This window comes from Cryptotermes secundus, unplaced genomic scaffold (genome assembly GCF_002891405.2).
Source record: "Cryptotermes secundus unplaced genomic scaffold, Csec_1.0 scaffold613, whole genome shotgun sequence".
Taxonomy (NCBI): domain Eukaryota; kingdom Metazoa; phylum Arthropoda; class Insecta; order Blattodea; family Kalotermitidae; genus Cryptotermes; species Cryptotermes secundus.
This window is the reverse complement of record NW_019731226.1, coordinates 11,342-35,587: the sequence shown is the minus strand read 5'-3', so window position 1 is coordinate 35,587 and position 24,246 is coordinate 11,342. Positions and strand designations below refer to the sequence as shown.

At 40.2% G+C, this 24,246-nt stretch overlaps 1 protein-coding gene across 1 annotated transcript in view; it reads left to right on the top strand.

The window, feature by feature from the left end:
- The window catches only part of LOC117282479 (mucin-5AC-like), a 34,651-nt gene extending 10,692 nt beyond the window's left edge, over positions 1-23,959 (top strand). The window contains exons 2-4 of the mRNA XM_033752329.1: positions 10,096-10,279; positions 12,112-12,230; positions 14,995-23,959. Coding sequence (XP_033608220.1) covers positions 10,132-10,279; positions 12,112-12,230; positions 14,995-21,654 — 6,927 coding nt within the window. The 5' untranslated portion in view covers positions 10,096-10,131 and the 3' untranslated portion in view covers positions 21,655-23,959. The remainder of the gene's footprint in view (positions 1-10,095; positions 10,280-12,111; positions 12,231-14,994) is intronic.
- The last annotated feature ends 287 nt before the right edge of the window (positions 23,960-24,246 follow it).

Genomic DNA, 24,246 nt, shown 5'->3' with positions numbered 1-24,246 from the left:
TATTGGAATAAATTCTGTATGAAGTTGATAGCAGTGATATCCCCCGATAATTACTACAGTCAGTTTTATCACCCTTCTTGTGAACTGGTACAATAATAGACTCCTTCCACTGATCAGGCAATTTTTCCTTATGGCAAATAGAAGTAATTAGGTTATGGCTTTTAGAACGTAATATTTTGTCTCCTGCTTGAATAAGTTGTGCCAGAATTTGATCACTACTTGTCGATTTATACCTTTTCAATTTTTCAATAGCACTTTGAAACTCATAAGGGCTAGGATCAGGTACTAACGGCTCAGCTATATGGATTTCTGTCGGCCTAACATCACTGATCCTATGTGCATTCAATAACTGAGAGAAGTAGTTCCTCCACCTATTCAAAATGTTGTGGGAATCTGCAGGCAGATCACCATTCTCATCCTTCACTAAGTTGTCTCCAGGCCGCGCCATAGCTCAAGCGGTTAGGCGCTGGCTTCCCACCTCGGCGGCCCGGGTTCGAGCCCAGGTCTGGTCAAGTGGGATTTGTGGTGGACAAGGTGGCACTGGGGAAGGTTTTCTCCGAGTACTTCGGTTTCCCCTTGCCAATCTTCATTCCACCAATTGCTCCACAATCACCCTCACCTGTCATCTGGGGCTGGTACACTAGGGTAGAAGTGGCCGCAGTACAAGGGACTTAGTTTAAGGAAGCTGTCAATAGGTCGAGCTATATAACGTGAGGGGTAGGATGAAATTGAATAATCGGAAACTCTGTATGATGAAGCAGTCGTGGCCCAATCTGTGTGTATGAATCAGGAAACTGAAATCAATCAGAAGCATCGGACCTGAAGACTCTCGAGTAGATTATAAGTGTAAGGAAGATAACGGATGACGGACAGAGTCCAATAGCAGAGTACCGGAGGCAACGAACGAAGATTAGAATTGACGTCTTGAAGACTTTACTTGAAGTGTTACTGTGCCAGTAATAATTCGGAGTACTATAGTTCTTAATAGTTACGACTACTAGTCATCCAATAAATCCATTGCCAATCCAGACCCGCGTCTTAGTCACTAATACAAGTGACAGAATTTTGACCTAAGGAATATGAAATAGAAACAGAATTACGAAAATGACATAACGAAAAATTTAACGAACCGTCTCTATTTTCCAGGAGTTGTTGGAATGATTAAGCTAAGAGGATGAAACAGGGGAGTATGTAGCATGCATGCAGAGATGAGAAATGCATTCAGCACTTCTGTTGAAAGTTCTAAAGAAGATATGGGGAATATAGGTCCAAATGTGAGGATAATATTACAATAGATCTTAGAGGAATAGACTCATAAGATGAGCACGGAATACAGCTGATTTATGTCACGGCAAAATTTTGAACACTCTAATGTACCTTTCAATTCCATTAGAAGCAGGAATTTTCTTTAGCAGAAATATGGCCAGAAATACTTATCGCCAGCAACTCTCGCTTCCACTGAGAATATTTCCATTTTTCGATCTCCATAGGAGCTCGGAGCAATGGAAAGCCCAGAATGTGAACTTCACAAAAGCCTGCCATTTGACCCTGTCCTAAAATAATTTCTTATCACACCTTCACACTTCATTACTCTGATTTACAATTTAAATGTGTGTATTGTCCTCACATCTTCTTATGCTTATCCACAGTGGTCTCTTCCTTGGAGGACATCTGACCAACTTGGTTTTGAAATTGTAATTTCACGCATCAGACTTGCATGTCCTGCTAGTTCATTCTCCATGAGTTAGTGATTCTAGCAGCACGTTTATGAAAGTACCACTTATCCTGGCAACATTTGCTCATATTCTTTCTCTCCTCTTACTCCAACTTTGGAGCACAGGGCTGATTTCTCAGTTTCATTATCATTTTACGGGCGTGTGATCACCTCGTCACAAGGCCTCTACCTAAACACAGGACAACGCAAACAGAATAAACACATACACACACCAAACATTTATGCCTTGAGTGGGATTCTAACCCACGATCCCGGCCTCAAAGAGAACGAAAACAGTAGATGCCTCAGACCGCTCGGCTACCGTGTCTGGCATTTGCTTATCTTTATGTCGAATTATTCTTCTCGGTTATTTATTCTCAACTTTCGGTTTCCTCTTCGGCTTAGTGGTAATGTTTCACACGGGGGCGTGCCCTAGCGCAGTTGGTTGAGGCACTATGCTACAAGCCTGTAGGTCGCGGTTTCCATTCCTGATGATGTTACTGGATTTTTCAATTGGTCTAATCCTTTCAGCTGCAGTATGGCCCTGGGGTCGACTCAGCCTCTAACAGAAATGAGTACCACGAAAACTTATGGGGGTAAAGGGCGTCCGGTGCGTAAGGCTGACGACCTCACCGCCATCTGTGAGCCGATTGTCTAGAGAAAATGTGGGAACCTTGACATATCACAAACCCATGGGCCTCCACGGCCTGTTACGAGGATACCTTTACTTACTGCTAATATATGCCTGGAGGGACTGAGGAAGACCAAAACAGTCAGTAAAAAGAGCACGTGTCTTGGCCGAGATTCAAACCGGGAATATTCAGAATGCAAATCGGGAACGTTACGTGTTAAGCCAGGTTTCTGAATATACTAGCGAGAGTCAGTAAATAGGCCACAAATAGAAGTAAAAGAGCTGTAACGGACATAATATATTTTCTGTGTGCAACACTAGGTAGCAGCACAGCCCAGGTAGCAGACGCGTATGCACATGTTCAGAGGTCGGTTCCAGTAGTCAAATTGGTCACCGTGCTTGAGTGGTGTACAACAGAGGAACAGCTTTCTCTTGTGCGTTTTTTCTGTGGGCAGAAGGTCTCAATACAAAGGATATTTATAAAGAAATGTTTCTTGCTTACGGTGGGAAGTGTTTGCCGCTTAAAGCGATTCACAGGATTCTCAAGGACATGCGAAAGTCGCAGATGATGGCCGGCCGGGTGCGGAAGTGTCTGAGACAACCAAAAACTTCTATGCTGTGGGTTTCGAAGCACTGGTAAAGCGATGGGACAAATGTATCAGTGTTGGTGGAGGATATGTCGAGAAATACATGTTCCCTTTTCAGGTTCGAATATCACATGTTTTCGTTTTATATCAATTTGTGGCCTATTTACTGATTCTCCTTCGTATATATGCACAAAGCGAATTTTATCTGCCGTTATTTTCCCTTAGCCAGCCATACAGGTTAAATGCATACAACGATATATTCGTATTTCATATTTACAATAATTATAACAAAATGACTTCACGGTGGTAAATAACATGTGTATATGATGGCATATACTTCAATTTTTCGAAAGTGAAGTTAGTGGTAAGTAATTGTTTGAGGAGTTTGTTACACGTGATTGGAGACGATTAATTTAATGAAAGTTGGATTGACTGGGGTTCAGTGACGCAGATGCTCCAGACCCCTTGCAGGTAACTTCTCATCTTCTGTGCTGAAACAGATACACATTTAAACTTCTTTCTCTTTAATAAGGTCCCTATGCACAATTCCAAATTGGTCAGAAGCTCTGCTAACTGCGGCCGGCATCGAACCTGATACCTGTATTGTTTAGCCTACATGAATTCATGAAAGATATTGTCACGTACTTAGGGGACTACGACGCGGATTTGCATTGGTGAATCGGTTTACTGGATCTTCACCAGTTGTAACTACAATTAATTTTAACACTTTCAAGATTACTGCAATTATAACACACACGTCAGGTCTTCTATTCACTTCTCTTGTAAGCACTCTCCACTAATCTCTCAATTGCCCTGAGCTCTCCTGGACTCTCCACATTGCCTTAACCAATGTCAAAGTCAAAATCACATTACTACTGACGGCCAGTCAATAAGCCTTGGTTCCGAGCCTCATATGGGGCTCATGACCAGATATTCGTTACTGTTTGGCAGCTACGGCCTTGTTTCTGTGGGGCACCCTCTCTGACGAGAGGACGGTGCTGTCTTTTGTATATGCTCCTGGCTTTTGGCAGCGCAGTCTTTCTCGGGTCCGAGTCCTTTCGTACTCGCGACAATATTTTACTGTCTCAGATTTGAGACTTCCCTTTTTGTCGCCTCTTACGACTCGCAGGGTAACGGTGGAGGTATTCGACCCCGTTTCCACACGGGTGTCTAAGTCTTAACCTTAAAGAGATATTCGTTTATAGGCGCCCCACGGACAACACAGAAAACAAGTCACGTGATAGTACTGTTGCAGTGTGACGTCATTGAGTCTGCGCGGAAGACTGTTTAGTGAGCCGTTGCTTGGAAGCGGGCTGCATAAACTCGTTGTTCCATTGTTGCGATCGTGTATCGCGTGTGTTTACTGGTCCGTTACCTAGCAACACTCTGGCTATCCACGTTACAATATATAATGTCAGAAGTAAACAGTCACATCATTTTAATACAGTTTACTTTAAGAAAATCCCTGAGCTAAGAACGGACACTATAGCTGGTTATTAATAATACAATAGTTTATGAATACTTTCTTCCTCTTGTGTAATATTAAAAAAGTTTGTAAACGTAAGAAGTAATAATTATTTAAGTTCCTACATATAACTATCTGGACGCCTCTGGAAATGGCCATAAATGGTCGAAACATGCTGGCCATTGTGATAATTTTTATTAGAAAATTAGTTACATTTGTTGGTAACTTTGTATTAAATTTACAGTATGCTGTGAAAATAACATTACTTTTAAGGGGTGTACATGTATATCTCCATTTTTCTTGATGGAACTTGATGGAGGTGAGTGGTCAGCTTCACGCTCCTCATCCTTTACCACTGTGGAAACAATCCCTGGTGCCCATTGAATAGGAGGCTGTGTAGGCCCCAGATCGGCCTGGGAGCTCTGGAGAAGAGTCCAGTGTGATAAGATTTTTCTCACTCATGTATTATACATAATCTGCAGAATCTACAATAAATATATATGTTCAATAAGTACTGGCTCGTGAATGAATTATGTCCAGTGGCGTAAATCATATACCCGTTTTTATTTTGTTCACATAAGAATTATTTTAATTCTTGTATCGGGGTTTCGCGACGGGCTGATCGCTCGTCCAAGGAGTCCTACCGTCTGTAAAATGATTCTGAAACTTGAAAATCAGAGTCAAGGGCCACAGGGGGCTGTAGAGGTAGTGAAAGAAAATTGCGGTTTTACTCAGGTCTGTCTGGTAGAATTAGGACGGTGTATCTTTCAGTCCATGTGTAGTTTCGCTACTGTCTAGTAGTTTCACTGCTAGTGCATTAGTGTGGTTTTCTAATTTTCTTAAGCATTTGGCATTCAACTTTTTATTTCACTGAACACTGTGTTTATTTGTAGATCTTCATGGATCCCATGGCTGTTCCACAGTGTCCAGACTGTCAATGGGGTCCACTCATTCTCCTATCCCGGGAGTAAAGCGGCTGGGGCGCGAAGCTGACCACTTACCTCCATTTACTAATCACTTCCCCTTACATCTTCATGTCGTGGCACTTAATTAACCGCAAGGACAGTTTTACCCTTTCTACCTTCTTGAACATCACAAGCTGGAACCGGAAGTTCTGCCATCAGCACTCGGTCTTGTCGTCAGTCCGGTCGTGATTCTCTAGATATGGGCAAGACACGAAGCCCGTCAGATAAGGAATCGCTGCGGCACAAATGTACACGTGACAAAGACTTGTGTTCTTTCTCATTATACAGCGAGTTTTCTACACAACGCAGCCGTGAGCCAGGAGCGTGCCACAATTCCGCCTGGGTCGCGCTCCAAAAAGAAAATCTCGCTGTATAACAGACTTGTTTTGTTGCGACTCATAACAGCCTACAAATAATGGTCGATTTCATGTTCATGGCAATCAGTTTGAGAATTAGACCCTATCTCAGCATCGAGATCACCACTACAACTACAGAAACGCGGAACTGTATCTTTCTTGTCGAATCAGAATATGACCGGGAAATTATCACTGCCCGTCATGACAGTGTTCTCTGTAGCAGTAGTCACTTTTGAAACACCTGAACTTGAAAGAAGTTAACGATTTTATATTAGCCAAGAATGATATTTAGACAAATCAAGGGAAAATGCCAGTGAAAGCTAGAGCTTCATACTTTTCACTTTCCACGTGATATTGTTTGGGTGACTAATTCAAAGCGGATGAGACGGAGCGACATGTAGCACGCATGGGTGCAGTAAGATATTTGAACACAAGTTTAGATGGAAACGCTGAAAAGAAGAGATGGCTTAGGAGAGCTAAATGTATATTGGAGGTTAATATTAAAAGGGGTTTAGAAACTTACAAAGCCGTGCATGAAGAGAGGAAATCACATCATTCCCTTCCGGGATGAGATTCGTGTAGTCTGATAGATAATGTCGATGTTTGGGAGAAACCTGTTGCCCCCATTTTCTGCCCTCAATGTTGTGGTAACAATGACACATATATAACAGAGTACATGGCGTCACATCCCAGAAAACCGCGATGTTAACATTCACAGCCTGAAAACTCCAGATCTGATATACAAGGTGGTTCAAATATGAGCGGGACTGATTGGTGTATAAACAAGCCGCACTGGGCAGCAGCTGTGCGACCTTGAGAGAGTGAAGCCACAACCTTCACCCTCCCTCCTGCTCGTGTTAGAACCTGTTCAGTCCTGTCTGGGAGTTGCTAGAGTGATGAGCAAACAGAAGGTACCGCGGATGGTGGAACAACCCATTGTGATCAAATTCCTCGTTGGAGAAAACGTCATGTCCGCTGAAATTATTGTATTATAGCGGAAATTTTGAAGCTCCTCCTGATATAGGCTGATAACTTCTTCATCACCATACAACTTACTCTTTATTCGGTCGAAACGCTCGTCTCAGAACTTGGTTCTGAGTCGCCCTCTCTACGAGTGGCAGATAAGTTCACACCACATTAACGGAACAGTTCGCAACTACAGGTCTTTGAAGGAAGATGCAATATTCTGAACTGAGTGATAGTAAACATTTCTCCAACTTCTGTTATCTTTTGTTATCCATTTCCCGACACTCTCACTATCTCAGACTCTGTAGAGATGAACGACAGAATGTTTGGTGAATAATAAATTGAAAGGGATTTGGAAGGAAGCGCCTGCCGTCTGATAGGAGCACTGTTCCTGCGCTTTCCTCGAGGGATTAAGGAGAGCCACAATGAACCTCAGACATGACAGTCGGTGTTGAGGCAGTGATTCGAACCTAGGACCTCCCGAATACGGGTCTAGTTACAGCTACACCAGCCTGCTCGGTCAATCCTTTATTAATTTGGCCATAATTCTGATTTGTTGCTGGCATGGTCAGTTACATGAGCTTTCATTTTGAATTTAGAGAACCGAATGTATTTTTGTGTCCGAGGGCAGTAGACGTAATTAAGCAGGGTTGCTCTTTAGGCGCAGTGAACTCAGCAGGACATTAGCAAGGCCTTGGGAAGGTCTCTTAAATCAGCTGTGAGTATCAAGATTAGTTTGCATGGTCAGGAGCTCTAAGACGTAACAAAAAGAAAGATTGTCACTAGTATTTCTGAAAGACAAGGGATCCCCCCCCCCTCCGAAATGGTGAGTGACTGTTAATTGCACAAATAGCCTTTCGGTTCTTTGCGTTTACCACATAAAAAGAATTCATAGTCCTGTCTCTCGTCATGTTTTTGATCTCAAAACGTACTCGACGATTCTGAACGATATTTAATTTTCCGAGAGGGGACACAAAATATGCTTCCTGGTTTCATATTACCAGCTCATTGTAACTTCTGCTTTACAAGAAATCCATGTGTAACTTAACCCGTTTTCCCAATAGTGGCTCATTGAGAACAAATTTCGTTCCATACTGTAGCCGCCCGCCGACGCACAGCTGACACGACTATTGCTCGAGATGAGTTCTTATCTCAGGGACACACGGGAGTGGAACACACTTCGAGGTTCATGAATTACGGAGTCTCCAGAACACACCGTGTATTGAAGTCTTAATTTAAATTTTCGTGCAGTGATCAATCTTTACATTAGTCCTCCAAGCTAGCCGCTCCGTCACTCTTTACACCAATTTGCCCCCAGCTCACTGACCATACACGTCACTCGCTAGCTACCCTCATGTAACTCACTTCCCTGTTCTGCGTCTCCATTTTCAACTGTCCACCTCCGCTCCCTGTAAACAACTGCCCTCTCTTTTAAAGTCCCCCAGTGGGCATAAAGCAAACCAAGAAAAATAACAAGAGAAAGCCAAGGGTCGAGCCTGGCATCTGTCCTACATTCGTATTTTTCGAGATGCCCATCATAAACCTTTTTAGGTCTTCAAGGCACACGAGCAGGGAACCCAAGACCCCTCCTGGCCGGTCTCGCACAATGTCAGCCCATGGGTTTATGATACTAGGAGCAAACTGGCGACGTTAGGGACAACAGTGACACCCTAAGTCTAAGGAAGACAATAGTTGAATTACAACTACACGGTCCCGGGATGGTATCTCGCCGGAGGAGCGTCTCTCATGGTGTGAAACAGTGCCTCAATTCGTCATGCCCTTAATTAAATAATTTTAGCGAGGGACGTACGGTTACAATACGAAATAAACTCACGCATGGGCCTATACTCCTCTCTATATAAAGGTAATGTAACGTCTGCTCCTTTTCAGTTGCAAAGAGTTCACAGGAACACCGACGGAGGCGCCACTTTTCGACTTGACAGTGGCTATAGGAACTCGCATTGCTAATATAACGAAGTTGTCAAATATTCATTTAACCCCCATATTTTTTATGCTTAACGAAATGCGGTTAGGAGAGTTCATAATTCTATGCAGTTTAGTAGATATGCTCTTAATTGTGCCGATAAACAACACCTGTATAACAGGTATACAAACTTTATCAGACGGCCAGACTTCAGAGGCTTAGGCATTCATGAAAGAATAGTATTGAAATGGATCTTAGGCAAATACAATGTAAGGATGCTGGCTGAACTGATATGGTTCGAGTTGGAGTCCAACGGCGAGTTCGTGAAAACACGGCAATTATCCTTCATGTTCCATAGAAGACAGGACATTTATTTGCCAGGGTAAACAAATATCAACCGTTTTAAAGCGGATCTGCACTGTGCATTTAGATAAGATTACTGTCTTTCCGGTTGGTACTTCGTATAATCTGATATGTAGAAACTTTAATACCTATATATTGTGCAATACTACGCGGCGTCACATATACGAGTACTCACGGTCGTGAGAACCTCAGATATCTCGTATGGAACTGATCATCAAGACGAGGGACGGGCTACACGTTTGAAAGCGCACACTCCAAACAAAGTTGTACCTTCCCAGCCTTATTGCTAATGATGTTTATACACAATTTCATAACTTTGTTTCCGCGTTTCTTCTGTCTTGTTGGGCCATTGTCTCACGAGAAGTCCGTCCTGCGGGTGAGAAGCCGAGAGAAACCCACTTCCTTACTGAAACTCTCTACATGAATATGTTCTGGGACTGTCTGAGGTTTCTTCCTCCAGAAAGACATTTCCGAGGATTCGTCGGTCATGTGACAGGAACAGGTTCCACAAAGGGGGGTGATGTAAAAGAAATAACATCAATATCGAAGCTGGATTCGAATTAGAAGAGAGACACTTCCGTTCATAAGGCCCTTAGTGCCTTTCCATGGACTTTCCTATGTTACTTATTATTATTATTATTATTATTATTATTATTATTATTATTATTATTAGTCTGTTCTCTGAATCGTCTTCCTTCTGGAGGGTCCACGAAATTTAGGGTGAGTTGTAAAATATTTACGAGAAAAGTGTTGCGATGATTAAACCAAGGATACGTATGTATCAATTGTGTCAAATAGTAAACCGATATGCAAATTTAGCCAGAAAACGTCAAGGGAAGAGGCCGCTTGGGATATAGAGGCATAGATGAAAGCATGTTGTTAAAACTACTCTTGGAGGTAGAGCATTTGTTTGGGTAAACTGAATTTAATAGGCCCAGGATAACGTTGAGTAGAGGACTTCTGCGAACACACAGAGGAAAGTAAACCTGAAAGGTCCAAAAAATGGGAGGTTATCTTGTCTGGCTATTCGGATATCAACTTATTGAGAAATATACTCATTCGTGCACATTGTTCCTATGTTTAGATCTTTTTATTGCGAATAAATATCTTTTTTAACGTTGCAGGGTACGAAACGGAATTTGAAGGAACGACTTTCGGAAATGGCTAAGGAGTTTGGAGCGATGAGTTTTGAAGAGACGTCAGAGGAAATAGCTTCTGTAGAAGAGAAAGGGAAGCCACTGGCACCGAAGCAGCATGTCAAGAGGCTTATATCAGCTGAGCAGAACGCAGAGTTTCAGGAGTATCAAGGTAGTCAGTACAATGTGAATTAGTGTTGTTATGGTAAACTGCTTGAGCCGGACGGTCTGTGACAAAATGGTGGAAATGTGATTTTTGGGCATTTCACTGCCAACTCTGAAAGACTATATGAATTACACGCAATTCAACCTCAAAACATTGGCCAGGTGCCATTGTGATGTGCCTGGTAAAATCCACTTCATGACCTCAGTCAGTTCATGGCCATGTAAAGCTTCAATTATTGCGGTCCTCATATAGCAAAAATAAATAACTCCATAGAGTAGAGTCCATCTTAAAGAAGCTTCTGGTTGCTGAACTGGCGCGGAAATTCCCTGAGTGTTAAGGAAACCGAAAATTCGTCATCATCATAATCATCATCATCACCACTGTTGACTGTCAAGTGTTAGGTTGCCAATACCTCTTCCAAGTCTCGCGGCTAACCCAAGCAAACACTTTCAGATCGTCCAAGACATTTTCTTTCCCAAGATCTGTCTTAGGTAGTCTGTTATTCTCCATCTGTTCATTTCTCTCAATATCCTCTACAGCAAACTGTTCTCGGATTAATTTACTGGGCATATCATCTTTTAACAGATATGTGCATTACAGGCCCAGTATCATTTTCACAAAAGCCTGCCACTGGATTCTACCCTGGTTCAGTTGGATCTAGTCCTGACATTCAGTCTCTTGTTTTTAAGATCCATTTTAATATTACAAGTACCTCATCATGCCTAAGCCTCCCAATCAACTCTCCTCCTTAGGTTTTCTATGCAAAATCTTATATGCATATCTCTTCATTCTATCAGATGTGTCAAGACAGTAAAAGAGCAGTTTCCCTACAAGATCCCCATAACTGTTTTAAATGGCTTAGTATTATGTACAAAATATTAGTTTTTAATATGAATATGTTCATATTATATATACATTATTTTGGGAATTGTTCATTGTCATAGGTGTATATAAAGTACATTATATATGGAAGTTTGTCATCAGTTTTAAGTTGGGGAAAAGACAGAATCCCCATAATATTTCTTTTTCTTTCAAAAAAGAAACATTTTCATCCCCCCAAAAAACTGGGGCACTTGGTAAAAAACGGGACATGATAAAAAATTAATAAAGGCAAAAAATCTAGTATAATACATCACATATTAAACACTGAGAAATTTAAACATACAAAATGAGTTCAAGATTATTATTTTAGAAATACAGCACTTAAACAGATTCATACAAAAATAAAATGCAGGGCTTACTCTGTGAAAGCTTTCTCAATTTCACTTTAATATTTATCAGATTTGTAAACCTGTTTCAGAAATATTTTCTTTTTCGATATTTGGGAAAAGAACCCTGAACAAGAGAAATCTTTAAAGTGGGTCTTCACAATGGTTAAGGCGTTCACTGTTTCTATTTTAAGTCAGTTTTTTCTACTGACCATAATGCGTTTCTTATTGAGAAAACACGTTCAGTCTGGGCATTAGATCCAAGCAGTGCCAAACGAAAACTAATTGACGTTTAATGTTAAGAGCATTTGTGTTCTCCTTTGTAAAATGAACCAACATTTCGCACAAATTTTCAGTAACCTTTTGGTTATTTTTGTTTCATTTCACACTTCCAGTTTTCTTTCTCAGTATTTTTTGCACATGTAAACTCATAAACAAGCCATCTTCCTTCAGTGACAAGTCAGGTACCACAGTCTTCATGAAAACTTAGTTAAGTTGTAAACTCTTTGGGTACATATAGTAATAAACCATTGCATTCCATAAAGAGTGATATATTTCCTGACCATTGGGTAGCTGCATAGTTTTGTAGGAAGATTCTGAACTGTGGAGATGTCTGTTGCCTTTTCACAGGTGTGATGGGGAGACCGGGGTTGGACTTCCCTGTGCTGCCCAGCATTCCCAAAACAGGCTTCAGCTGCCGTGAAGTGAAGAGTTCTGGATACTATGCTGATCTGGACACTGATTGCCAGGTAAATGAATGCGTAATGCTGAGGTTGTTATCCTTTGTCTGGAGTCCTCTTGATTCAGTATTGAAACAAATTAATGGATTTGGACTGGGATCTACACTGAAAGCTGTACAGTGTGTCCACAAAGTCCCTTCAGGGATTTGAAAAATTGTGGCGCACAAATAAATTTAGCTAGCCACATGCGGTTTGTGACAGATTATAGTGAAACTATGGAAGTTTTTTACTGACCTCAGTAGACCAGTAGACATCGATGTGGGCTCCCTTGGTAGCACGGAGAAAGTCCAGACGATATTCGAGCTCTTACCATGTTCTGTGGAGCATGTCCACTGGAATAGCCGAGACTGCATTCCTGATATGGGTCTTCAGGTCATCAAGTCTGTTAACTGGTGTTCGGAACACACTGCTCTTGACAGAACCCCATAGGAGACAAGACATTTCCAGGAAGATGGATCGGTCAAGGTAGTCCAATGCCTTGGCCTCCACATTCACCAGACATAACACCACTGGATTTTTTCCTGTGGGGTTAGGTCAAGAGCAGTCTGTTCCGAACACCAGTTAACGGACTTGATGACCTGAAGAACTGTATCAAGAATACGATCTCGTCTATTCCAGCGGACGTGCTCCACAGAACCTGGCAAGAGCTTGAATATTTTCTGGATATTCTCCATGCTACCAAGGGAGCCCACATCGAAGTCTACTGAGGTCAGTAAAAAACTTCCAGAGTTTCACTATGAACTGCCGAAAACTGCACATGGCTTGCTCAATGTGTTTGTGTGCTACAGTTTTTCAAAGTCCCAAAGGGACTTTGTGGATGCACTGTATAATATGAATTTTGGTTCATGTTGGTCAAATGCTGTATGAATTCAACTTCATAATGAATGTAGAATCAGACTTTGGTAATGTTCTCAAGTACTGGCTTAATTGTACAAAAATTAATGAGGGATAAAATATATGAATCTCACTAAGATCTACAATTGTTGTGTGAATCATTTTTAATGTGGTGAGGTAGATTCTCATAGTGGTGAGTACCAAGATGGTAGTCTTTTGGAATGTGACACTATGACACTGTGTAGTTTAGTGGATAGGTACCAGCTTTTCAGCACACTCTGCTTTCTCTGTCTTCAAGGTACAAATATTGGTACATATCTACGGAACAACACAGCTTCACATACCAGAAGACTATAAACTAGATTGTTCAGTGTGGTATACAGTATGAGTACTTAACAATATACAAGAAACAATAATGTCTGATATTCACAGTAAATGTATTGATTATCTTTGCAAGAATATGCAGTAAATGTAACGTTTATCTTTGAAAGAATAAGCAGTACATGTAGTGACTAGCTTCACAACCATATGCTGTAAATTAATGTCAGGGTAGGTCATTTATGAAAAGTGGTAAAGAACATACACGTATTTATGAAGTTTGTGTAAGGTCTAATGAATCTGAGCATATCTTCGCCCTCTTTGCATTGAAAGGTGGACTGTGTAATATATGTTGCATCAAATGATTTTATCAACAACACATCATGGAAGGAATTGGTCCTGCTCCAGCAGTCTCCTCAGAAGGCTGAGAAATACCATAAAAATAGCCAGTTTCATGACTCATGATTGTTTATTACTTAATTATGTAAATGATTCAGTTTTAACTATAGAAGTTACATGACTTCTAATGAGGCAATCATTTTCTATGATGAACTGATAATGGTATAGCAAGAAGCAGTTGTGTTCAATTTTATGTACAATTTGAAACTACCTTTTAGGCACAGTGACTGGGACTGAGGCTGAGACTGAAACCCACTAAATGACAAAATCAGAGTAGCTCGCCTCATGGCCAGGATTAAACTACATGTGACACTTCATTTATTTATTTATTTAATGATAGTTACAAGATGTTAGATGATTGATATGATTGCTTATGCATTGTACAGTTTAAGGAAGGCATCAATATTTGTATGGTGAGAGCAAAATAGTCTTCAGTCAGGTCAGTCTGTCTAAGAGTGAAGAACTAAACCTGGCATAGTACACACTATTATATACCAGAATTGCTCTGAGGCAGTTTCTTCTCTGAGTATTAGTACTTTGCATTTTATCTGCCAATCACTTTTGCATCAATATTCCATGTTTACTGTTTCTGCTCCATAAATATGCAGTTGGCCTAACTATCCAGCACAGTATCACAGTCTTGGTTTCCTGTTGGGACTTACCCGCAGAGGCAGCACTTGGCTGCATTTAGCATACATCCTGTAGAAGTACAAATCAGGATTGCCAGTCACACACACAACCTTTAGACTGGATATTTTTATATAATGGCTTCTGGTTTTAATCTTGGTTGCTCTACTGACTGAGGCTTCTGTGGTTATATTCAGTCTCCGCATGATATTGCCAGGATAATACTTTCAAAATATGCCAGAACCATCTCCGTCCAAATCCTTATCATAATCATCTTCCCATGTTATTTGATACTGTATAACTTATGTGTAGTTGAAAATATTGTATTACATTTACCAAGAATCAGTGAACTGAATGCTTTCATTTATCTATGGTACTTGAGCTGTACTGAGCTAGTTTTATCTCCAAATAATTTGGATTTCTCCTGCCAGTCATTATTTTCACCAGTGTTTCATATTCATCTGTCATCATCTGCCTCGTCATGGGCTGGAATATTAAGGTCATTTGGGACCATGGTATCAAGGGACTCATTCTTACTCCAGTACTTTTATTTCATTTTGCATGTGCTACATACTTTTCTCTTTTCTTAATACAGGTTTTCCATATTTGTGCTGATGGTAGGAAAATCTCTTTCCTGTGTCCGAATGGAACCATCTTCAGGCAGTCACATTTGATTTGTGACTGGTGGTGGACTGTGGACTGTGCCAGCTCAAAAGAACACTATGAAGAAAGTGCAGAGCTTCTGGCCAATGACCAGAAAATTTACAGAGCAAGATCTGATGCTTTGTCTAAATCAAGGGCCAGACAACATGTAAACCGGAAACCGGGAATCATTCGAGATTTTGAGGGTACAAGCGCGAGTGTGACATCTTACAGTGCAGAGCCAGTACAACATAATGCAAGAATACAAGTCCACAGCAAGGTGATTAACCCAAGAAAGCAGCTCCCAAATTCCACTCCAAATCCTGGATTCCTATGGTCATCAGAAGAATTCCAGGCTGGAAGCAGCATGGAGCAGGCAGAACAGAGGCCAATTCATGCCTTTCATCCACCATATCTGGAATCTCGCCCAAGACGTCCACAATATCTGGGAAATCAACAAAACAGACAGTTTGAAAAAAATGACCAACCTGACAAAGTTGAACGGTTCCCACAAAATGTTCCTCTGGCACCCATAGCATCCAAACAGAAACATATCTCACAATTCAAAGAGTTCTCAGAAAATCAACCTCCCCTTGAAGTTAGTCCCAGGCCACAACAGCTAACCATCACAACTCGCAGACACAGAATTGGCCAGTTCAGCCACAATGGACAATTTGAACAGGGCCTACCAGATCAGTATAAACCACTGGTGAGGATAACACACAATCACCAACAGCCACGGCAACAAAGTCAACAAGAACCACAATTTCGTCCAGAACCACGGATACTCTCACAAAATAAAGAAAGAAGTAATGGCACAAGGACTTACAACCATATCAGATTCTTTCCAACTTCAGAAATAGAGGGTCAACTACCAGCAGAGACAGGATCATTTATTAACAACAGAGGAAATCATCTGAATGGGATTCAGCATACAACAGATAGACAGAGAACTTCACAGAATGCAGTCCAAGAGGTGACATCTAAATCATATGTTGAACTCAACAGGTCACGAACTACTGCAGTGAAAACTTTATCACAAATGACGTCAGTTGTACCTCAGATAACAGACAGAGGGATAACAGATCTGTCAAACAATCAATCTTCTTCAGAATCAATCACGGAAGGACATGTTTTTGATGACAGTGATGGGTTTCAAGAACCACAAAATGAGGGGCAGTACAAAAATGAAGATTTATTTCACCTCCATGACAATTCGACAAAAAGCGATATAAATGATGACATTGTATTTACAGAATCATTAGTGAAACATAGTAATAGAGATACCTCTGTCTTTGGAGATGACTTTAAAGATGAATCTGCTAAAATAGATCTCATCAAAGATCTGGGACTTTCTAAACCACCAACTGATATTCAGTTTAAGAATGAAGATTGGCATGGTGGATATGAAAATTCAGAAATACAAGATTATGTTCAACCTACTGAATCACTGCACCTTCTAGACATATCTAAAGCAACCACAGATTTGTCAACTAGGGAATATGCTGGTGATGTCACCTCTACTGGTCCATCTCAAAGTTTGTCCACTGGAAAGACACATAGATTCCGAACTTCTACAACAGCCCTGACTCCTGTACAGAATATGGCGAATAGTACCCAGAAACCAGCTGGAGAAGAAGTGCTTAATATTAAGAGTACATCCAAACCACACACAGTAATATCCAACACACATTATGGTGAATCAACTGGGCCTCCCAAAGAATTAACTAGAAATGATGCCACTGGCATAAGACAACCAATGAGATCTTGGCCAAAAAGTGCACCAATCTCATCAACAAGTGCACCAACTAAAGTCTCTTTTACAACTGAAGAATCTGTAGCCAAGAAACTGGAGCCAATATTTATTGAAATTATTCACCGAGGCACATCAGAACCTCCTGTTTTGAAAACTTACACAGTTGAGGAATTGGAGAAAAGAAGTGGTGCCACAGATGAAAACAGTTTGTCATCTATCAACCCTGAAATGTCCACTACCCTATCACTTTCACCATCACTGGTTACATCTTCCAGAAGAGTAAGACCACGAAAAAAACTTGTTTCCCTGACACCAGTTCCTGATGTCACACCCCCTAAATTAACTACACCCATTCCACCCACCACTCTCCATGTTACTTTTCCCAGAAAGTTGCACTCACCTGAGTTAACAATGACTTCTTCAAACCCATATGACAGAAATAAAATGAAAAGTGATGATGAACCTCAAAATTCATCAACATTTAGAACAAGGTCAAAGTCCCTGTATACTGAACATACAACACCTGTAAGTCCTGTGACTTTATCAAGAAGAGTGCAGCCACCCTTTGAATCATTGATTCAATTTAACAGTGGTTCCTCCATACCAGTAACTGCTTCTGCAGTGGGACCAGGCAGGCAGCAACATAAGACTGACACAGCAAACCAAGAAGCTTCCACAAGCTTTCAGGCAATAACAAATGGTAGACTTCTGAATACTGGTTCACACAGACTATCAGAGGAAACAAACTTTACACAGAACATCATGGTATCAACTGAACCCTCAGCTGCAACAGTAAGAATTAGTTCTGAACCCACCAAAAATTCAACAGTGTATATTAAAGTACGACACCAAACAACAAGTGAACCTAGCCCTGTGACAAATCTAAGGCAACGTCTTTTATCAAAGAAGCAAAAGACAATGACTGAGTCTGTTAAAAATACCACACCATTCTTAAATACATCTTTGGAGATGGGAATCTTGGTTACAGAACCAACTGTTGGTCCAGACATTCCTTTATCATTTGCACTGAAGGAAAAACCAACTTCTTCTCCACAGTACAGAATGAGGGATGGCCTTACAATTCCAGCATCATCAGGACCATCAACTCTTCATTCACTTGCAGTTTATTTTGCCACACAAGGCAGAAACGAGGAGACTACAATTCAAACCTTAACTGGTTTTAATTTTAAAAAGCACAAAGGAAAGGGGGAAGAGCCTACAACTGAAAGTGTACCTGTAACATCATTCACCATTCAGTATAGTTCAGCAATAGAAGGAAATGAAACAGACACTTCTGTAGTAGCTCCAAGTTTTTTAACAAAGTCAACAAGGGATTCATATTCTGAGTTATTTCCTAATACTAATGGAGATCAGAGCTCAGCAGTACAGGAACAAGTGAGATCTATGGCAATGACAACAGAGAAATCTGATATCAAATATTGGAAAACGACCCATTCTTCACACAATGAACTTAGAAACGAGCTTTTAGACAAGCTGGCTGAAATATCTGAAATGGAATTGAAAACATCAAGTGAAAAAACAGATGCTTCCTCTCAAAGAGAGGTGTCACATTCAGATACTGAAGACTTGCTGCAGGGTACTGACTCAAGAGACTTACGAGAATTGGCTCAGATTTTCAGTCATGCCCTCTCTGCCTATTTGGAAGATCCAGAGGAGTTCAAGAAAGTTCTTACTCAGATTAGACCCAAGGATCCTTCATCTATTTCCATAGATGATGTAAAACCGTTTGAGGTCAACCAACTTCAGAGTACCACAATAGGATCAGTGAGTCATAGCCCTTCTGTACCCCTGACAACATCAAGTACTGAATACTCTTCAGTTACCCAGGAGGACGAAGAAGTGTTAGACTTTTCTGATGTTTCCAAAGTTTCTAGAAGGAAGTCAAAAACAACAACTTTAATGCCTCCATATTCAAAATATGTTAGTACAGAAAAATTGAAAGATTTAATCTCAACATCTTTTGGAAACGCTGCTGCAGTGGTAACATCTCAGAATAACGGGGTAACACAAACTATATCAAAGTCACCTTTCACTGAAGCATTAGAAATTGCTGACCTTAAACCACCAGAGGAAGGTCTTCAGAATGCACAGTCTACATATTATATATTTCCCAACCAACAAAATCCAGCAAACACTGTTACTGTCTCTTCAGAAGTGTCAGAAAATCCACAGGCAGCTGAAGAACTTGGAGAGGATTACACTTTGCCACCTGGGACTAAGCAGTATCGTGGGCCTGGATATGGTCCACAGGTAGGAGAAGTGAAGTTTGCCCCAACAGCTGGGGGAGTTAATGATGCAAGCCGGCCCCGTTATGGAGGTTTCCAAAATAACTCGAAAGGAACCGCTAAAGAGGCTTCAAATGAATATACTGTGGTTCCTGAAATTAAGTATCATGTAAGATCCACAGAAAAGCCTATTTCAGCAACACAAAGCGTTGAAACAGCTTCAACAATGGAAGTTCATGCTAAAATTGGAAATATCTGGAATACTTTTGTACCACAAGAACTGAATAATTTAGCAGTTGGTGGTATTTCCCAGACTTCAGTTGAAAACATTCAGAAAGAACATATCCAGCCTCAAAATTTAATGCCACATTCAAAACAAACTGTACTTGGATCTAGTACAACTACTTTCACACCATTGCGAGCTAGTCAGCCTTCAGATGCTCTAAATCTTGAACGAACCTGGAGCTCTATGGGAAATATAGTTGATGCTTTAACAATAAATCGTGAATTGAGTGAATCGGATATTGAAGGAAGAACATCATCAACCACTGTGCAGAAAATAATATCATCTGTTACAACAACACAAATACCTGCTTCCTCCACAAAATCAGGGTTTAGAACTCCACACAGATCATCTTCAGTCTCTGACATTTTGAAACCTACTGTTACTGTTGGGGATGGTGAAGATCCAACACCTATTCTGCCTGACACTCATGGCACATCTAACAATGGTGGAATTTCAACAAAGTCTCGATCAGCACAGGAAAACAGACATTCTCAATTGGGATTTGAAGCTGAGAGTACAGATTCTCATGAGAACTCAAGTGATGATCCAAATCCCAAGGAAGAAGTACAACCATTAGATATTTCACATGTAACATTTTATTCAGAGAAGATAAAACCACAGCCTCCATCTTCAGCTTCCTTAATCCGAGAAACAAAATCTAGGAAAAACAGGGTAGAAGCTTTGATTAGTTCTTCAACAAGTAGTTACATACCTGGAAATGCCTCAATATCTAATAAAAATTCAGAAGGAATATCAATAAAAACACCTCTTAAAGATACTCCATTCAGAAATGAGCCAACATCCAGTACACAAACATATTCATCAACAATGGAATCAAAACCCACCATGACTACACACAACATGGCCATGAAGAATGGTTTTTTCCCTATTCAACAACGTTCAAGAAGTTATCAAGAGCCACATATGCTGGGACAAGGACTGATAAAGAATGAAACATTAAGAGAAGCATCAGAAATGCCACTGTCATCAAGACAATCTGTGCCTGCACCTTTTACAGAAACATCATTCCCAGCTGAGACTACCATTGCTTCATGGAAGCAAGAAATACAGCAGTCTGAGCAAGATGTTTCTAATGTGAACTTACAACCTGTACAGAGTTCAATGCGAGTGCCCATTTCTTCTTCCATTCCTCGATCAAGAGGGGCCTCCCCTTCAAGGAGAGCTAAAAATACCACAATAACACCGCCTCCTTATAATGGAAGAATCAATGTAGAATTTCTCAAAGATGATTCCCTTTTTGTGCCAAACACATCCATGTCAACACTTACTTTGCTAGCCAGTAGAGATTCAGTAACTTTTTCTCCAGACAATAATGCATTATCTAGAGGAGCAAAGTTTTCTGAGAAACAGAAATCATTAAAAAAGGAGTTCTTGCCAACAGAGCTGAACAATGCATCAAATTCTTGGCAGTCAGTCAGAATAAGAACCATGATCCCTTCTGCAGAGAGTTCAAATTCATCCACTTCTCCCAATGTATCAACATTCGCAAATATATTCTCATCTAACAGATCCCTCACATCTATGTCCAGAACAAGTTTAGAGACAGATTTAAACGTTGATGATGGAACCACAGATCAGTTACAAGCCTTAGAAAACTTGCAAAAAATTTTATTCTTTGCCAATTCTACCACAGCTGAAGAGGGGTCCATGTATGGTAATCTGAATGAATCTAATACCCTTTCTCTGATCAATGCAATGAAACAGGCTGTAACCAATTCAACAGTTCAACGTTTGGTTCTGTTATTAGTGAGTAGCTTTAGGGAAAATGCACCACAAGAAACTCGGTTGCAGCTCATAAACGCACTTCTAAGAATGCCAGTTGATCACAGACTGTCAGAGGCACAGCAAGACTCAGTATCAACTTTACTGAAAGAAAGTATGGAATTTTTGTCAGAAAAATCCAGTGAGAGAGATACTGCAACCACTGTGTCTGGATGTAAGTCACATCCAAGTTCGATCCTTGAAACATCCTCTCAGAATTCCATGATTACACAGCCTAACTTCGAGAACAAGCATCTGATCACAACTGACGTTCCTGCAACAAAGTTCCGAACTCGTGGGAGGAAGAATCCTCAGGTTGCAACTCCTCAAGTGCATCCGATAACAACAACAACAGTTCACAGTAAAGGCAGGAGATTAGTGAGAGTCAGAGTCATAAGTGAGAGACCTCGGACAGTACCCAGCACGACATCATCAGTGGAGGAAATTTCACAGCCTGAAGAAGGTGCCTCACTGCCACAATCTGACACAAGAGCTGTAGAACTTCTCCGGTCCCTGTATTCCTTGGCTTCAAGATGGGGTTAAATCTTGTCCTTGATGAGAAATTTTAAAGCACTGAATAGTACAGTCCTGGTCCTAGAAACTGCACTAAGTTCACGTGATATATTGATGTAAGCAAATCTATACTAATTTTTTACTGATGGATGAAGTTTCCTTGATCATGACTGTACACCCCTACCACATAATGTGATTATAGTGAATTGCGGATCATAATGCATAATTCATGTGGTACAGATCACCCCAATTTATGTTGCTGTTTGAGTCAGATTGATGCTTATTGTTTGGCACCATGTAGTGTTCCTGCATATTATCTAATTATGCATGAAGCTACATGATAATGTGCTCTCTTAAACCTTAATAGGCATGTGCAAAGAGATTATGGAACTGAGCCATAAGTGGCATACAGAAGCAAAAATAATGGTTTTATCTCTGCTACTGTGGATCCTATATATGATTAGAATCAGCAAAGATGGAAAAATAAATTAATTGAAGATGGTTGTATCATCAGAACATCTACACTTAACAAAAACTGAAACAAATTTTCAGACATATTTTTTTTTTATTATTCGAATTGTTTCCTGTAACATTTGAAACATATGAAACTGTAAGGCCACCTGTACAATTTCACTCTGAGACCCTTGTGGTCTGAGTGTTTGTGGTATTACTTATACATTGCATGTTTCAGCACAATGCTTACCCTGTTTCTGCCATAGTCACCTAACTGATTGCATTTTCATCAAATGGACCAGTTTCTTTCATCTCGTTGAAAACAAAATTCCTTCTGCAATGAGCAGTGAATATTCATCTCATTGTTACATGGAAATGGGTTGCATAAGGACAATTTCAGGTGGGTTCAGATTGGGAACTTGTATAAAATACGTATGAAATTGTACACAACATAAATTTTTGGACAGATATATGATTCATTCTACAAAAAATTGCAGGTATAAAGAGTTTACATTCAGGAACATTTTTTATGGACATGATATCAGATGAAGGAAGAATTGTAGAATGTAGGCACAAACTTTTTAATCTAAATTGCTTTCTGAAGGAAACAAAGTATGCTTACAAGAAAGTCACAATTTGTAATTTTCTGGAGTCATTAATAACAAGATGGGTGATATAAGAACATGTGAAATGGGAACAACACTAGCATCATGTAATATGGGGCTTTGAAATGACATATGGTAATGGAGCTTGACAAAATATGAAGCCCCTGTTGATGTAATTCGCTTACAGAATAAAGAAACGGTGTCTGTATTAAATCCATGGGTCCTATTCAACTTTCATTCTTTGTGGCAATATTTATTGATTCACTGGAACTAGGAATGTGAAATATGGTAAGGAGATAGGTCACAAACATACCTACAAATTCTGTATGAAATACTGTTTTAACATATTGCAGGTAGGCAGTGGATCAATAAGCACATTTCCTAGGTAACACAGTCAACTATAGAACTTGAGTTACTAGAGTTTTGATACACACAGTGTAACTTTAACTGACTGAAAGCCAGTATCCATGAAAACAAACCGTTCAAAGCACAGTAACAGCTAAGAACGCAGTAAGAGTAGTGTTGAAAGAGGTGACTTATACAAGGTTTGCTGAAGTATTATAACAATAGAGCTTGCCAGATGAATCATTTAATTATGGAATTAATTAATTATGGGATTACAGATTTGCAGAATTACTAAATTATGGACTTAAGGAATTGGACTTGGCTTTGTGCAGACTTAAATCACCCAATTTATACAAGGAGCATCCATGTGTTGTGAAGTGTTGAAGACTTTTCTTTATGTGTTATTGTTCCAGTAATCTTTTGAAGTGTTATAATTATTTGTAGTTACGACTTGTGAACATCCAATAAACCGAGTCACCTATTCCAGAACCCATTAATTATTAGCCACATAACCAGGATACGTGGCACTATTTATGTCAATAGCATAAACGATGATGAATACAACAACAATAACATAACTCAGTACTTTGTGATATGTAAAGATATTAAGAGGCACTGAGCTTCTTGTTATTGGACTGTATCATCCACAGTGCCTGTCAGTCAGTTAGTTCTAAACAAGAAGCAGACTGAGGTTCATCAAAATTTAAAAAAATCTCTTCTCATATTTTCACATTAAGTTGAAAAGTTACTTCCAATGATTGACATTTTTCCAGCAGGACAGCTACCTGTAACTTTGCTATTTTAAGCAATACTTGAATTATTCTTGGTTTATTTAATTATCAAGCGCTAAGAGTATATAGAGGTTCTATATGGGTGTGAAACTTGGTCTCTGACATTAAGGGAGGAACATAGACTGAGGGTGTTTGAGAACAGGGTGTTGAGGAGAATATTTGGACCAAAGAGAGATGAAGTGACAGGAGGTTGGAGAAAACTGCATAATGAGGAACTTCATAACTTGTACTTTTCTCCAAGAATAATTAGAATGATCAAGTCAAGGAGGACGAGGTGGGCAGGTCATGTAGCACGAATGGGGGAGACGAGTAATGCGTATAGGATATTAGTGGGAAAGCCAGAAGGAAAGAGACCACTGGGAAGACCAGGGCATAGGTGGGTGGACAATATTAGAATGGATCTTCGAGAAATAGGATGGGATGATATG